The following is a 16,994-nucleotide window of genomic DNA, read 5'->3' as shown; positions in this document are numbered from 1 at the left end:
CAGCCAAAATGGAAGGACTTTGCCCCCAGCACAACAAGTGGGTCACCCCATATCCCACACATCAGACATACCTTTCCCAGACCCAAACAAATGCCATGTTCCCCAAAGGAAGAGGGAAAGGGGGCGGGAGGAAGTCTAGAGCAAGGATTCAATGGAGAAGGAGAAACCAAGAGGAGCTTTGAGATCAGAATTAAATTCTTTAATACAAAATGCTTTTTTTTTAAGATATATCTGTATTTCTTTGTCGTTGTTTAAAAATAAATATGTACTACGGAATATCTCGAAAAACTGCACTAGAGACAAAGACGTGATGTTAATATCTTTTCCCCACAATTATTACGGATAAACAGTAGCACCAATAAATAAATGATAACAAATATTAAAATTAAAAAAGGAGAGAGATTTAGTATGTAGAATTCTCTATTTTTTCTTGTTTTGTTTTTACATATAAAAAACAGAATAGCAATGTCTATTTTATCAGAATCACATATATACATAAACATATATATATATATATACACACACAAATACAAGTTGCCAAATATATATATAGTATGTAGATGTATATTGAAACCTTATTTCAAAGGAATGTGTGCTGGGGAGCCAGGGGATCAGGGAGGGCAGAGCTGAGTGTTAGCAAAATTAAATATCTGTTCAAGATAAGCTAGTGACTGTCACCGATCAGGGAGAGAGAGATTGGAAACATGAATTTTATATACAAAAACCGGTACAAATAAGAGAGCAAGAGAGAGCAAAAGATACATCTCATAAATAGTTGAAATTAAATATTAACCAAGAATACTGAAAAAAAACCCTACTCTTTAATTAAATTAACTGTTTTAATTTCTAATTAAAAAGGGATATTAAATAAGTACCGTATATAAAACACTTTCTCTTTTCTCTGCCTCCACAATGGGCACATGGATCCTGCCCTGTCTCTCTGTGCCTCGGGAAGGGAAGGGAAGGACCAGGGGATGGAGGAAGGTCAACCACTCACACACACACAACCAGGTCTCCTGGGGGGACAGAACTAGTGGTTTCAATGGTGTGAGGACATAGGTCCTTTTAGGCTGCACCCCAGGAAGGGGAGCAGGAAGAGGATGAGGGTGAGTCCCAGGAAGGGGAGCTGTCATGGGCTGCTTCTTCCAACAATGTGTCTCTTCTCTTCGCCGGGACATCTGCCAGTGGCCTCCTGGGCAACTCAGAAGCAGGTGAGAGTAAGCAAAGGCCGCCCAGGCTCCTGAATCTTCCAGGCAGCGCCCCTGGGGGCGAGATGCGCATGCAGCATGTGGAGGGAATCCCCAAAGCACAGCAATGTCCTGAAGCTCCCCAAACTCCTAGTCAGAGCCAGTGTCCTCATCCCTGTACCTGTCATCTGTCTTTCTGTCCGTCTGACCTGGGGTAGAGGCTCAGCGCCAGGGCTGGGTTTGTCGGTGTTCCCACAACTGGGTCATATTTGCCCCCATGCCCTGGCCTTGCACATTCCTGGGCAGGGGAGAGGACCCTGGCCCCACCAAGTGGGACAAAAAAAAGATCATGCCAGAGTCTCTCATCTCCTCCTCTTCCCTGTCAGGATCTGAGTGGGAACATTCCCCTCCCAACTCAAGTCCACAGCAGTCAAATACATCCAGTGAAGACACCAATAACATTAGCACTGTTAATTTAAAAAAAGAATATATATATTTTATATATATAAAATATAGATATTTATTTTTATATATATATAATATATATATATATATAAATGTATGTATGTGGGTGGGTGTGTCTACAGGAATCCCAGAAATAAAACTCTCTAATCTTCCGGGCTCGGTGATTTAGCAGCAAGAAAAATAAAATGGCAAATCCAATTCCAAGAGGGACCGTGCTGGGTCACCCGCCCGGGAATGCTTCTGCCGGAGTCTCGCCCTCCGGACCCAAAGTGCTCTGCGCAGAGTCTCCTCTTCCTTCATTTCAGGTTTCTGGATTAAGGACTGTTCTGTCGATGGTGATGGTGTGGTGGCGGCAGCGTGGTTTCTATATCGATCGTTCTGTATCAGTCTTTCCTGGTGAGAGATCTGGTTCCCGAAACCCTGAGGGAGGCTCCTTCCTCCTGCCCGGCTCACCGCCTCGGCTTGTCACATCTGAGGGAAATGGAAAACAAAGGCTGGGGTTAGGGCCAAGTGAGGAGGCCTGGCGATGAGGCAGGCGGCCTCCCCATTCCTGGGGGCCCCTGGGTCACTGCAGCCTCCGGCACCGTAAGAGCAGAGAGGACAGGAAGGTGTGGTCCTGGGGCAGAAAGCCCCAGTATGAGAACAGCCCCAGCCCTGCCCTCAGGGAGCCCCGGTCTGAGCAGCAGCTCCACTCAGGGGCTCCCAGTCTACCCTCCTGAGCTTGCAATCTACTTGAGACAAGACAAGGACATGGGAACACTTTACAAAGCAACAAATGAACGGATACCAAAGAACAGTCCCCACTTGACATTTTAAGAGCTGATGGGTGACCAGAGCTGGATGAAGTTAATCAAAAGAGGCTCCCTGCTGAGGAGGTTTTTCGGTTCAGTCTCTAGGGGCTGGTGTGGGGAAGAGAGTGGGCAGATCATCTGGGAGAACGCCTGAGGCAGAGAGGCTTGGCCGGGTGACCAACAACGGCAAGGGCCTGCCCTGGGGACAGGAGGCTCCCGAGGGGGTAGCGTAGAGCAGGAGGCCCCAGGAAGGTGAGGGAACATCTCCATTCCCCATGTCCCCTCCCAGTGTGGCTGTAGGCCTCATCTCTCTTGAGCTGCCTGGAGGTTGTAGGCCCAGGTAACAGGTTGTCTTTCCTTTCAAATATGCTGCTTCACTTAGGATGGGGAGAGACAATTCGGCGGCTTCACTACTCCAGCTGAAGCAAAGGGGGCCTCCAAGAACTTTCTCAGCATGCCCCTGCCCCTGGGTGATTGTAAGGAGGCAGAACAGGCCCTACCCTTCTGGGGAGCCCCGAAACGGAGTTCTAAGCCTCCAATTTCGGAAACTGATATTCCCAGATACAGCCAGCTTGGGGGTTGGGTAAAGGTATTGGGAGGTTAGAGTAACTTCAGTTAGCTCCCAGGTCACTTCACACAAACCCCCATCAGCAGAATAATCACCTAAAAACCCTAAAATGTCAAGTCCCTTATCTTTCCCAAGGACCCCTGGGGAACTGAGACTCCCCTCATCCAGCCCTGAAGTTAGGCAGAGCCCCCACCCCAGCACTAATATACGCCCTCTTGGTTTCACATAGGGCCAAGACAGATAGCACCCCACACCAACTACCCAGGCCTGGTTCCCAGCATCCCCTGAGCACACACAAGCCACAAGAACATTGCTGGGGGAGGGGAGACACTCCAAGGACTTCCCTAACGCAGCCTCGGGGTGAGCTGGGGGTGCCTTGGCCCTGTCTAGGAAATCCCCACAAAGTCTTGCCTCCCTGACTGACGCTTACCCTGACCCCCAGGGCCTCCCTCACTCTGAGCACAGGCCAAGTTGGTATAAAGAACATAAGCTAAGGCATTAAAAGATGCCAGCCACCTGTCCCGACCCTGTGCTCCTGACCTCACCCTCTGAACTGAGTCACGCATTCACTCATGCACTTGACACTTCCTTGGTCCCCAATATGGGCAAAGGAAAGAGGTACAGATGCCCGGGGCTCACAAAGGTACGTAAACCAGGCCCGGGCTTACGGAGCTCACAGTCTAATGTCAGGAGAATGGGCACAGACCCCTCCCTCCACGCATCCTGGGGGCACTTGAAAATGTGTAGGCTGCTTGGGGTTGTCACCATGACTGGTGGAGGATTAAAGGTATCTAGTATTCTTGGATGCTACAGCTCCTTCAGTGTGTAGGCAAAACTGCCCATCCTAAACGAACAGCCAGACCCCTTGCCCTCAGAGCCCCAGTCTGAGGAGGGAGACATAGCCCTGGCCTGAGGGAGCCTCAGTCTGAGCAGGGAGACAGCCCTATCAGGGAGCCCCGGTCAGAGGGGAGAGACACAGCCCTACCCTCAGGGAGCCTCAGTCTGAGTGGGGAGACACAACCCTTTCCTCAGGGAGGCCCAGTCTGAAGTGGGAGACTCAATTCCTTCCCCCATCAAGAAACACTGAGTGAGTGAGAAGCCCAGCCATGCAGACTTCAAAGGGCGAGGCAAGGCCCCAGTGAGAGCATCTGTGCTTTGTTGACATTGTCCACACCTGGAATCGGCTTTCAGCTTCTCAGCATTACTACCAGAGGTAGTAATAACATCAGGACCAACAGCCACTATGAGCAGAAGGACCACAGGACACAACACACAGCTTGCGTCCACACCACTACACTAAGCCACACCAGCCTACCACTCAGGCAACCAGGGCAACCTCGGAACAGGCCCCGCCAGGCTGGACCAGTGCCTGTAGCCCACCACAGGGGCCTGAAAAGCAGAGAAGGCAGCAGTCACCAGGCAGGCAGCTAGAAACTGAGCAAGCAGCTGGCCCCTCTCAGGCGCTCTCCCGCTCGCTCCCTCGCTCACTCTCTTTCTCTCTCTCTCTCCCCATCTCTGTGTGATGCCCCTCTCTGACTTGCTTGCCCTCTGGGAACCAACCTGCAAGTACGTTCGTTTAACTCAAGCTGCCTCGCCTTGCAACGCGAGTCTGTGTTTTTGCAGGAACATTTACACGTCTGCGGATCTTGTACAAACAAATGCTTTCTCCGCTCTGAGCAAGGCCCACAGGGACTGCAAAAAGGCAAAAGGAAAGACATCTAAGCTAGAGCATCAGCAGAGAGAGAGAAAAAAAATCACCATGCAACACCCCCTAACATGTCCGCAGCTGCACCCCCACCCAGCTGGTCAGCCCCCAGGCCCTGGAAGGATCCGAGCGCTACAGCAAAAGACAGAGAGAGCGGCGGAAAGAGGCAGCACTGGCTAGGACACCTGCCGCAGGAAGAGGCGGGCACAGACGGGCAGAGAGTGCAGGCAGAGGCTGCCATAAGGGGCAATGCTGTGTCTCTGGGAGACAAGGGTGAATCTCAGGCCACAGGGACCCAACTGCTGTTGCCCCCATCAGGAGCACGCCTTGACTCTTCACCTGCTGGGGATGGCAATCAGGGGCCACCTTCTCCCCGTGCAAGGCTCATGTCCAGGCCCTTCCACCAAGGTGGGCTAAAGTAGGGTGTGATGGGAGGCTAAGCCCAGAGGCGGTGTCCCCAGGCCAGGCCGCTGGTGGCCAGAGGGCCCAGGGCAGGGCCCACCACAGCCTCCAACCCAGAGAAAGAGGCTGCCCTGCAAGGAGGCCTCTGTGGGTGCCATGGGTTGGGCTGGAATAGGGGGCTCCCCTCCAGAGGCCCCAGCTCCGTGAGGAGCCAGGGCACTTCCACCAGATGAAGGGAGGCCGCCACATGGTGTCTGATCCCACCCAAGCTCCTCCTTTAGCCAAGGAGTCATTCAACAAGCTGCCTCCAGTCATTCACAGCCCTTCTTGGGCCATGTCTGCCCTCCCCACCACCCTCAGCTTCCAGACGAGTGCAGAAGCCTAGAGCAATGGAAACCAGTTGGGTGAGCAGGCACCTGTGCCAACATGGGCCCGCCACCAGTGCCCAGTGGGTGAGAGAAAATCGGTGCCCAGCCAAGCCAGAGTCCCCTCCCTTAATCCTCCAGGCCAAGTCGGCACCCCCATTCACCCCAACCCTGGACCAGCAATGCCACCACCAAATCTACCCATTGGTGCCAATTAGTGGAGTGAGAATGAGAGAGAGACACGGGCCAGGGGGATGAGAGCCAGGGAGGGACCAGGGGAGGGAGGCAGGGTTACAGGGAATGGCAGGCGGAGGTTGTACTGGGGGCCAGGGAGGCTCCAGGGCATTAGACAGCAGCGGGCACCAACGTACACGCTCCAGGACTTATACCGGGATTTCTTGCGCTTTCGTTTTTGCCCCTTTCCCTTTCCTCGAACTGATTTTCTGGAAAATAAAAAAACAGAGACAGAGAGAGAGCGGGGGCGGTGGGGGGAGTAAAAGAAGTGGTAAGGTGGGCAGGGATGGGGGAATGACCAAAGCAAAGCCACACAGGGCCGCTTCCTGGAGGAAGTGTCAGGAGGCAGGTGGTCTCTGGGGAGGCATGCGCGGGCGCACACAGGCGTGTCTGGGCAGCAAGCACTCGATGGCTCTTTCTTCTCCTCACGCTGCCCACCATGGGATGGCAAACCCAGCCCCTGACAAGGCTTTGGTGGGAAGCCGAGACTGGGTGGAGGGCACAGGACCCAAAGGTCTCCACACTCACAGTGGCTCCCAGTCCCCGGCAGGGGGCAAAGCCTGAGGGAAGGCTCTTTGCCCAGCAGCCCTGTCCAAGTCTGACCCTGAAGGTCCGGGGGTGACAAAAGGTAGGCCGGACTTTGGGGAGAAGGTCAGAGATGCCTGGATGGGGAGCAGGAGTGGGAGGGAGGGCTGTGTATCAGGCACCTTGTGCCTTCATTTGCAACTGCGACAGAACCTCTGGGAATCCAGGTGTGGGGGAAGCGGCTACCTTGGGAGCTGGCACAGAACCAAGAGCAACACCAGCCTGCTCAGCACAACCTGGACTGGGAGGCAGGGCTGGGTGTCCTGGAGCCCCGGGCAGGCAGCAGGATGGGGTGGGAGTTAAGGAGGGCTGGGGAGGAGGGGCTTGGGCGGTACTTGGCAGGGAGTTCTCTCCCCAGCCTGTCAAAGCCTGCTACACCATCTCACCAGACACTCTTCCGAGCCCAGGCGAGCCCCCTACTCTCCCCATGGCAGAGCAGTCATTTGGGGAAACAGGAAGGGGGGCAGGCTGTAGCCTGTCCCCTTCAAGAGAACCAGAGCTCTCCATGCCTGCAGGCCCAAGAGAACACACCTCAGAATGTCTGTCACAGGGAAGAAAGGAGGGGGAGAAGGGACCAGAAAGGGCAAGTCTGTGCCCCTTAGGAGAAAGCACCAAAGGGTGGAAGGAAGGTTTCCGCATCCTCTCGCTCTGGAAGCTGGGGGCTGAGGGAAGAGGCAAGGGGTTGAGGCCTGGGGGGGTCTTCAATGTCCGCACAGCACTGGAGGCAGACAAGATGGTGTGGGGGAAAGGGCAGGGCACAGGTGCTCTCTCTCAGTCTCTCTTTCCCTGCAAGCTCTTGCTGATGCCAGCCGCCCACCCTGTCTTGAAGGGTTACTGCCGCCAGACCTTGTCCCCCACCCCATCCTACCTGCCCCTTAACACGGAGCACTCAGAAGCCTCTGAAAATGACCAACATTCAACTTTTTCTCCCTGGCCAAGAGGGCTGTGTGTCTGCCGCCTGCCGCCTCCAGGAGGGCATGCACTGAGAAACCACTCTCCAGCCGCCCTCGCATCCAACTGCACCGTCACAGCAGCCACCAAAAGAGGCCATTTCCTCTGACACACAAAAGCTGGCCTCTCTGCCACCCACTCCCTCTCCCCACTGTGGGTGCCCTAGAGCAAGCCAGTGAGCCAGTGTCCACGGTGCCCCCTGACACACCGAAACAGCAAGTCCTGGCCAGGAATGATCTGGAGACCCAGAAGGCATTGTCCCTTCCAAAGGAAGTGCCAGGCTCCTGGCTATGTTTTCTCACTAGCCCTAGAGCCATCATCCTGGAGTTGGCTCCACCCCATTGTTGCTGCCACCACAAGTCCCCCACAAGACCAAGTCCCTGACCCAGGGAGGCTATGGGAGCCCCCAACAGAGGTAGCCAAGAGCCCCAAACCAAGACAACCGGCCATGGAGAGGGAGAAGTGCTAAAGTCAGGGCCACTTACTTTTCTTGTCTTGCTCTATCTTTCTTTGGTCTGCAATGGGTAGGGAGAGAGAAAAGAGCAAAACAGGGAAGGGTTAAGATGGTGATGATAATGATAGGGATAACAACAATAATAATCACAGTAAAAACAGCATTTATTATGGAGCAACACTGTTTTAATCTTTTCATATATAACTTGTTTAATCCTTATAACAATGCTATGAAGTATACTACTATTGTGCCCATTTTACAGATGTAGAAACTGAGGCACATTGAAGTAAAATGCCAAAGGTCACATAGCTGGAAGCTGGACGGGGGCTAAAAAGTACAGCATGCTTAACCCTGGCACAGATCAGGCACCCTGCAGCCACTTGCTGATAATGAATCTGTGACTACATCCTCACCTGCATTCACATTTGTTGTGCTGTAGGAAGCTCATCTCTCCTATGTGCTGGCCTTGGTGAGGTTTGATCCGCATAATCTGGAAGGGAAGGAAGCAGATCACAGAGGTTAGTGACCCAGCCAGCCATACCCAGATGGGACAACCCTGGGGCTCCTGCCACTCAGCACCCAGGGGTTCTGCAGAGCAGGGATGGGTGGTGGAGGCAGGGAGGACCAAGAGCTCTAGCAGGAAAGAGGCTCAGGCCCACCCCAACTCCCCCAACCCTGCTGGCCTCAAGGAGCCCTTGTTCCACTTGAGGCCAAGACATGGCTGCAAGGGTTGGCCAGGCTGGGAATTCAAATCCTAGGTTCTTACCACTCCCCATCCCCTCCCCTTCTTTCATCCTCTCTAGGCTTCACCCTGACTCCTAGTAGATACCCGAAAGCAACCCCCTCCCTGTGTTTCACAGCTCCCTCCCACCCTATCTGGGCTGAGATGTGCCCCATTACCAGGTAACACCAAAAGACTTTTTAAACTCTCCGTGGACCAGGCTCATCCAGCTTCCCAAACAGAGCCCCCAAGAAGGGGGGGCACTCAGTACTCTCTCCAAGAGAGGGAGAGAGGGGCTCCTGACACAGGCATCCATCTGTCCCCTCCTGAGCCCAGGGGCAACCATCAGGGAGAAGGAGATGGTTGGGGCTTGCTGGGAACCTGGGCTGGGAATGCAAGCATCTTCTCCACAGAAGGCAAGACCCCACCATACCTCCCCTGTGCAACTCAGGGGCAGGAGCCAGTCAAGGCAAATCTAGCCAGGAAACGACCTTGGACCACCTGTTCCCAAAGTGTTACCACCCTCCCTATCCCCCCCTTGCCCCACTTCCCAAAGATGCCCACCTGCATGGTGATGTTGGACTCCTCAGTGGGCACACACTCCAGGCCCTCGTCATTGCAGCAGCCCCCGCATCGCATCAGGGGCACACAGGATGGCTTGAAGATGTACTCGATCTCATCAGGGTACTCCTGGAAGATGTCCACCAGGGTCTCGATTGGATGGCAGTAGCTGCGCTGATAGACATCCATGAACTTCACCACTGCATGAGAGGTGACGACACATGAGCCCGGTGGGCGACACAAAAGATGGCTAGCCCCTCTCTCCACCCAGCTCTGTAATGCCACTCTTTGGAGCTTCCGAATCAGGCAAGTCCTTCCAAAATCTAACGTCAGTCCCTCCTACTGTGTTTGAAGCACTTCCCTAAGCTTTCCACCATCAACACTGGTGAAGGCCTGTTTTCATTCCAGAGATCACACGATGTACTCAAGTTCCAAGGGACATGGCCTGCCACATCTGATCCCGCCACCTCACTGTGACAGCTGAACTGAATCCTGGGCCAACCTCGATGCCAGAGGACAGTTTGAGTATGGGTATACCCCATGGGGATGCTCTAAGCTTTCCCTAAAAGGAGGAAGAGCCAGCTTTGCCAAGCTAGTCTCCAGTTTCCTACGTCCTCCCCACAACCACTACCATAACGTCAACCATACCAACAGCTGTTTATTGAGCACTTACTACATCCTGGGTACTGTGTACAGTAGTCCACAGCTATCATCTCACACAAGTTTCTCCACATGGTACTATTAGACACTATTGAGATTCCATTTTACAGATGGGGAACAGGAGGCTCAAAGAGGCTAAGTAAGTTGCCCCAAGGCCGCACAGCTAGTAAGTAAAGGAGTCAGAATTAGCTGACATCAAAGTGTTCCCAAGCCTATATTAGGCAAAAACAGAGGAGGCACCTTTCAGGAGGAGGCACCTTTCCCCCTGCCAGTCCTCTTCCCCAGACATGAGCTGAGAAGGTGGTGGGCATCAGCACAGGGGCTGGGCCCTCCTGGAACCCACAGGTGGCAGTGGGTGGACACGCTGTGCCAGCCCTGCCAGCCACTGATAACCCCGCCCAAGAGGGCAAACTGCTTGCATCATGGAAAAAACAGTGCTGCCACTGTAGCCACGAAACATTTCTAGAAGCTGATCTGAAGGGAGACCAGGGTAGAGACAGTTTCCCAGGCTGGCCGCGAAGCCTGGGGTGCACTGGAGCATGAAGGGGTAATTCTGGGCCACAGGGGCGGGGCCCTTGAGAATAAATAAATGCAGGACTCTGGCATGACTACTCCAAATTGTGGCCCAGCCTGCCACGCCTATCGCACCCCACCACCACTACCACATAGCAATCCTGTCCCTGAAATAGGTTCCCTACACAGAGGGAAGAAGTAACACCTGGCCAGTGAGGAGGCCCAGGCTCTGGCCATGAGTTGGTATGACCTTGGGCCAGTCCCTCCCCTCTCTAGGCCTCCAACTCTGCTCAACTGTGTAAGTGGGTTGGGCTGATCTCTAAAGATGCTGAAACAGGCTGAAAAGGTGGTGTTTTGGCTTCCGTTTCCAGCCCTAGGAACAAGTGCTCTTTTTTCAGCCTGGGTAATATGAAGTTTAGAACTTCACCAAAGCATCTTAAGTGTATGCCTCGCGGACTTCCACCCCAGCTCCCAACTCCCATCCCCCAGAGACCACAGCTGAGCCTCCCCCTCACTCCTCCCTCCAAGGTCTGCTTTCCAGAAGAATAAAGGACAATGAGGGGGGCTATGTACACAACAGGTTGATTGGGAAGAAGGTGGGGAGAAGGCCACAGGTGTGAAAACAGAAAGAACAGTGGGGAAACAGGCCAGTCCACTGCCTCCTGTGAGGTCTCTACTTCTTTTATCCAGACCACCAATGGGCACAGAATCCTTCTCTACCCACAAAGGGTTACGGCAAAGCATCATCAAAAAGAGTGAACGAGACCAGAAGTCTGAAAAGGTCATTTTTTAAAGCCAAGTCGATAGGGGAGAAGATGACTAATCAAGAAGTTTTGAACTGCCCCTTCATCACAATTGGGACAGAGGAGGGCCAGGCTTGTGGCCCAGGAAGGGATAGCACAAAGGTCTGGCCTGGGCAAGGGGTTGGTAACTGAGGGTAAAAAGACCTGGGGTAGGAATTCCCCCAAAAAGCTTCCCCTTGGAATGAATCCCCAAGTCCCATGGGAGGTGGAGCAGGGGAACCTCACCCGCATCCTTCATCAGGCAGCCGCCCTTCCAAGGACGGCTGGCCTCCACTGCCTGGGGGAGCACACACATACACTCCAACAACCAGGCTTTCGTGGTTTTCCTTATTTATCGCAGACAACCTTTTCTCCAGCAAACAAAGACCATTTGTCCTGCCTCTCCCAGACCAGAGACCACTGGGAAGCTGGAAGGGGTAAGTGGCGCACTGGAAGCAGGGGACCGGTCAGTGGCTGAGAAGCCAGGTCCTAGGCCAAGGAAAGGGCTCCTGGGGTGGGGAAGGAGGAGGCAGAACAGGCTGGGCATCACCACTGCTGGCCACTACCCAGCCATGCCAGATTTAGGTCAGGGAAACTCGCGGGAAGGAAGACCCCAGGGCCTTCCCTCCCCAGAGGTGGAGAGCACAGGCCACAGTCAGTGGTGGGGAGAGCCAGGGTATCCCCAGAGAAATGGGAGGATCCAAACCACAACGGAACAAAAGGCAGGCGGACTCGGGGTTGGGCAGGGGGGCGGGGCGCCTGGGAGCTACAGCCAGCCCTCTGCTGGCCTGGGAGGGAAGTTCACAGCACCCGAACATAGTCAAGTGGGGTTTTCTCCACCCCCAAAGGAATGCAAACCAGGGAAGGGAGGGGAGATCCCATTAGGCTGAGCCCTCTGTACCTCCAGCTCACACAGGAAGGGTCACAGTTCCCACAAATGGGACATGTCTATATAGGAAATGACACTAAATGTCCACTCTCCCCTGGGAGCTAGGGGAGACAAGGGACACTTCCCCCAACACCTAGGATCCCTGAACACTGTCTTCCTGCTCTGTGCACACGACTCCTTCTCCGAATAAAATTTTACTGGAAAGAGCAGAAGAAAAAGGCAACAAGTCCTACTTCTAGCAGAGACCTGAACAGCGGAGAGTCCTCACGAAACTGAGGGTGAACCTCATGGTGCCCAGCTGTTTCTTTCTTGATCCTTATATTCCTGTGCCCCTTCCCCTTCCTCCCCACAGTTCTGAAGAAAAAGGAATTAGGCCATCCACCCATCCCCTGAGAGGACAGGGAACCCCATCCAACAGCCAGGGGGACTCACCTTCGTGATGATTCTGCCCTCCTCCTTCTGCCATGGGTGCAGCCTGGGACCACTGAGGACAGAAAGAGAGCAAGGCATGGGCATGGGCAGGGGCTGGGGTGCACAGGCCCAGCCACCCAGCCCCTCCTCCCTCCTCACTTCCCTCCCACCAACAGCCTCTGGCTTCTCCAAGTCTTCTGAGTCGAACAGGACACAACCGGGGGTCCCCACGGGCACAGAATATGCCCACCACTCCTGGACTGCTATGGTTATGAACCCGAGGAAGTTAAAGACTAACCAGATGTTGGGGGCTGGGGAACTCGAAATGCAGGAGGAAAACCCCAGAATGCTTCACTGTCGAGGTCCCCTGTACCTTCCCCACACTTCCCTCTCCCTGCTCTCACTATCCCCCTGATTCCCTGGTCCAAAGCTATGGTAAGTATTAAGGTCAAATAGGAGGACAAATTTGGACTGGGGCAGGAAGGAAGGACTAGGGGCGAGAAAAACAACATGGTGACCTTCTCCTGCTGACATGACAAATACCAGGGTGAGCTGGTGTTGGAGACGGAGGGGGGTGCCGAGGACCGAAGGGCACCAACCACCCTCCCCCATCCAAGCTCTTCTAGTCCTTAGGAATAACCCAGCATGCCCACAGGTTGCTTAGAGGGTAAAAACCCAGGAGGAGACCCTGGGGGAGAACCACATTTTCCTCTCTACACAAATCTCTCCAGAGCCTCAATAGATTTCCAAAGCCTCACCTGTCTCCCACTCCTACCTGTTCCCTGGTTTCTTCTCCCTCCCAGGGTGAGGAGGTGCCAAGCCCCTCTCACCTGGGCACCTTCAAATGCCACCAGGGACCAGGGAAGGCTTTTATGCCTTGGCACTGCCCAGCCCCTAGGGGGCCCCCTGCACCACCTTAGGCCTGAGGCCTCCTCTAACCCTCCCCACCCGCACCAGATCATTCCTCCCCTCGCCAGAAGCTGTGAAGGTCAACACGCCAAGACATGCGGACCTGACAGCACCCAAAAGGAAAGGCGTCTGCCAGCCCTTCCTGAGGGTCTCCAGCTCTCACCAACTCCCCTCCCGCCCAGCACTCACAGAGCAGAGGGGCACTCTAGCCTACGGAACACCAGACCCTGCTAGGGGAGAGTCCCACTGTCCATCTTTCTTTCCCTCTCCTTCCTACACACCCCAAATGCACCCCACTCAGGTACCCCAGCCCTGCTCCCAGAGACAGCCAAGGTCACAGGAAGCCCCTCTCAAGAGAAAACAACAGTTACCAGGCTTCCAGTTGGACAGCTTACCACTGCGGCTCCTCCAGGGACCCCCTGGATTCTGCACCTCAGCCCCCTCACCCATTCCCATGACACCCCCTGCCTTCCCCCTGACAATATTCTCCCGGGACCCTCCACTCCTCCTGGGCCCCAAGGAGGAAAGGGGACGGAAATTTCATACCCCTTCCAAGGCCAGGGGGCACAGGAGGGGCGGTTCTAGGCAGGCAGGGGCCAGGTGTCCTTCTCTGGGGGCCTCTGAAGGTCACACTGTGGCCAGGCAGCCACTCCTCCCCCTCCTCCCTACTTGGAGGCCTGTAGCCAAGGCCTTTGTGCCAGGGTCTGAGGAACTTGCGGTGTTAGCAGCGACCCCTGTCCATGGCTTTCCTCTTGCCTCCTCTCCAAGGGAATTCTGGCTGAGGGAAGGCATCAGAGAGGAGCGGAAAGAGACCCTTTAGAGTCCCTTTCAGAAGCAAGTTGGGTGGGCAAGTTTGGAGTTCCAAAAAAACACCTGCTCCAGCGCTGCCTTTCACCAGGACAAAGTGTGTGCAAGGCTGGCAGGAGCTCCTTTCCAGGGTTCAGGAAGGACTATTCCCATGCTGCCCGTGTCACAGCAAATTTCAAGCCATTTCTCCAAAAGGGTAAAGTGGGGCAATGACTCTTCAAATCCTCCCTTGACCCACCCCCACGAGAGCTAAAGCACAGCTCACTCGGAACTGTTGGGGAGGGAAGGGAAGCACACTGTCACCAAGTCGGGACTTTCGGTGGAATGTGACAAAGCGCCCGGTGGGCTCCCGCGCCACGACTTCTGACAGTGATCATCCTTTTCCTGGACTCTGGGGCCAGAAAAGGGTTAGATGGATCTTCTCCGCAGAGAGAAATGAAAATAAACGGGGTGACAGGGGCTTCTCTCCACGCTAAAGAGGAAATGGGTGAAGAGAAGGGGCGTCAGGAAATTCCTCCTAGCACTGGGCAGAGGTAGGGTCTGGAGACAGTAGGAAGGGGTAGGGATGGTTCTCTGGATCCCCGGGCTGGGGCTACCTCGAGAGGTCACCTTCCCGGGGAGGGCTGGCGGGGGGAGGGGTGCCGCTCGCCACTCTGGGCTCCCCATTCGGGCAGCCGAGGCTCCGGGAACACGCGGCCGGCCAGGCCCGGGCTGATGTAATCGGCTCCGCGCCGCGCGCACCCGGCCGGGCGGGGGAGGGCGGGCACCGAGCGGGACGCGAGCGGGGACGGGCGGGGTTGGCGCGGCGCAGGTGGCCCAGCAGGGAGGGGGGGTCCCCGCAGCAATCCACCCCAAAACTTTTCCCAAACTCGCGGCGAGGGCTGAAGAGACCGAGTGGCAGTGACAGCAAGCCCCCTCTCCCTCCTGCGCCCTGCCCCCTCCACGCTCTCTGCCCTCCCGCGGTCCAAGGTCCGAGCACCCCCTGCCCGCTGGTCTCTGGCTCCCGCCCCCGCTGCTCAGACTTCCAGTTCGTCCGGGACCAGCGGCCGGGAGCAAACTTCAGCCTGCAGCGGCAACGCAAGCCCAGCCCCCTCGGCCTCCTCCTCCGGCTCCCGCCCTCGGCTGGTCGGCCCAGATCGTACGTGCGGTGACTCCGGTGGGTGGGCAGGGCCCGCGTGGGCGGTGAGCCTCTCTCCGGGTACCCTCCCACCTAGCGCGCGCCCCCTCCCCCTGCACCTAAGACGACAGAGGGGGACGCCGCACGCCTGCTGCCCATGGACCCGCGTGGGGCACGGAGCCCCCACGCGCGCGCTCGCACGCACGTCCCCAGCAGGGAGAGGCGCTCGCAGCGGCCCGCGGCGCCAGCCGGGCACGACCGCTTACCTTGGCATGGTGGAGGTAGAGCAGCAAGGCAAGGCTCCAATGCACCCAAGACAGCAGAAAGTTCATGGTTTCGGAGGCCCGACCGGGGCCGGCGCGGCTCGCGCTCCCTCTCCGGCTCGGGCTGTGGGGCGGCCCGCTCTCCTCGGCGCCTCGGCGAGCTGCTCTTCCTCCCCGGCCCGAGGCCCGGGCCAGGGCCTGGGGAGCGCGCGCGGCTGGAGCACTGTCTGCGCACACCGCCGCCTCACCCGTCCATGAGCCCGGCTTCCGAGCGCCGAGTCGCCACTGCGGCCCCCTCTCCTCTTCCTTCTCTTCTTCCTCCTCCCCCTCCTCCGGCTGCGGCTCCTCCCGGCCCGAGCTAGCACTTCTCGCGGCTCCGCTCGGCTCCGCTTCCCCCGCGCGGACCACGGCTCCTCCGAAGCGAGAACAGCCCAGAAGTTGGACGAAAAGTTTCAGTGCGACGCCGCGAGCCCCGACCCCCTCCACCCCGCCTCCGGGCGCGGGCTCCGGCCCCTGCCCGCGGCTCGCCGCCGCGTCCACTGTCCGCCGCCGGCCGGGGAGGAGGTGGGCGCTGGGGCTGGGGGCGGTGTCTGTCTGTCTGTCCGTCAGCGCGACTGGTCAGCTGCGGGATCCCAAGGGGGAGGGCTCACGCCGCGCTCCGGCGGTCACCCCCAAAAGCAGGTCACTCACTTTGCCCCTGTCCCTCTCGCTGCTCGCACGCCCGCGCGCTCTCTCTGACCCCGTCTCTCTCTTCCTCGACTTCTCTCTGGAGCTCTTGCTACCTCTTTCCTCTTTCTGCTGGTTTCCAAAATCCACAGTGATTTGGGGAAGTAGAGCAATCTCCCCAAGCCGTCGGCCCGATTCAAGTGGGGAATGGCAAGCAAAAATAAATTAAAACGGGAAACAATACAGTTTTTTAAAAAAATGTTTAAGAAAAAAGAAGAGGGATAAAACCCGGATCAATGAATATCAAATTCCAGCACCGAGCGCCCTGGCCGGTGAGTCCGCTGACCGGTCCACCTAACCGCTGCGCCTCCCGACAGAGCGCTGGTGCTAGCCCCCAGCGCCACGACCTCCGAGCTACCCGGCTGCCCCAAGCCTCCGCGATCCTCCCCGCTACCAGCCGACTTTAAAAAAAAAAAGGGGGGGGCGCATGGCTCCGCCCCGCCGGGACCCCGCCCCCGGCCCGCCCCGGGGGGCGGGGACAGGCGAGCCTCAGCCCCTCCACACGCAGCTCGGGCCCGGGCTCTGCGGGCGCCCAGTGAAGCCTGGCCCGCAGCCCGCCGCAATGAAGGGGAAGCTCGACCCCCACCAAGGTTCACAGCCTGAAAATTACCCATCCGCCCACGGAAACTCTGTCCAGAGACACGCGCCCGCGGGGCATTGGCGATGAGGGAGCAGGAAAGTGAGGTTACGTGCGGACAGGGCCTGAGAGCCGTTCCCTCTTTGCTAGGAATATTGAAGGGGGCAGGGGAAGGCGGAGAGCCGGACAGGGACGGGTGGGGAGAGGGACACACAGATCTATTGGAATCCTGGAGTGACCCCTGGCCTTCTCCCCGCTCCAACGCCCTCAACCCCACACGCACACACTCACTCACCCACACAGACACACACGTCCTCACTCGAAGACGCTGCTCGCTCCATTCACCCAGCT

At 56.5% G+C, this 16,994-nt stretch overlaps 1 protein-coding gene across 5 annotated transcripts; it reads right to left on the bottom strand.

Moving 5' to 3' along the window:
- Positions 1-177: 177 nt before the first annotated feature.
- VEGFA (vascular endothelial growth factor A) lies at positions 178-16,468 on the bottom strand. Of its 5 annotated transcripts, none has more exons than XM_004044089.5 (8): positions 15,344-16,468; positions 12,266-12,317; positions 8,993-9,189; positions 8,121-8,197; positions 7,739-7,768; positions 5,855-5,926; positions 4,572-4,703; positions 178-2,123 (listed from the first exon to the last, which is right to left on the bottom strand). In XM_004044089.5, exons 1-8 carry the CDS (start codon positions 15,407-15,409, stop codon positions 2,102-2,104), a joined length of 648 nt encoding a protein of 215 aa, XP_004044137.1. In that variant the 5' UTR covers positions 15,410-16,468; the 3' UTR covers positions 178-2,101. The 5 variants fall into 5 exon arrangements, with proteins under 5 accessions (XP_004044137.1, XP_004044138.1, XP_055245702.1 ...); XM_004044090.5 differs by having other exon boundaries at positions 5,873-5,926; XM_055389727.2 differs by lacking the exon at positions 15,344-16,468 and adding an exon at positions 14,557-14,581.
- Positions 16,469-16,994: the final 526 nt, after the last annotated feature.

Source organism: Gorilla gorilla, chromosome 5, assembly GCF_029281585.2.
Source record: "Gorilla gorilla gorilla isolate KB3781 chromosome 5, NHGRI_mGorGor1-v2.1_pri, whole genome shotgun sequence".
In the NCBI taxonomy this organism is placed as follows: domain Eukaryota; kingdom Metazoa; phylum Chordata; class Mammalia; order Primates; family Hominidae; genus Gorilla; species Gorilla gorilla.
The sequence above is the reverse complement of the archived record's forward strand: the minus strand, read 5'-3'. Positions and strand labels throughout refer to the sequence as shown.

Bases quoted from the DNA above. Each gene is read 5' to 3' on its own strand.
- VEGFA (XM_004044089.5), bottom strand. From the start codon at position 15,409: ATGAACTTTCTGCTGTCTTGGGTGCATTGGAGCCTTGCCTTGCTGCTC. The intron at 9,190-12,265 runs GTGAGTCCCCCT...CCTCTCATGCAG, and splicing joins AGGGCAGAATCATCACGAAG to TGGTGAAGTTCATGGATGTC. The intron at 2,124-4,571 runs GTTGGTTCCCAG...CATTTCCCTCAG, and splicing joins TTAAACGAACGTACTTGCAG to ATGTGACAAGCCGAGGCGGT.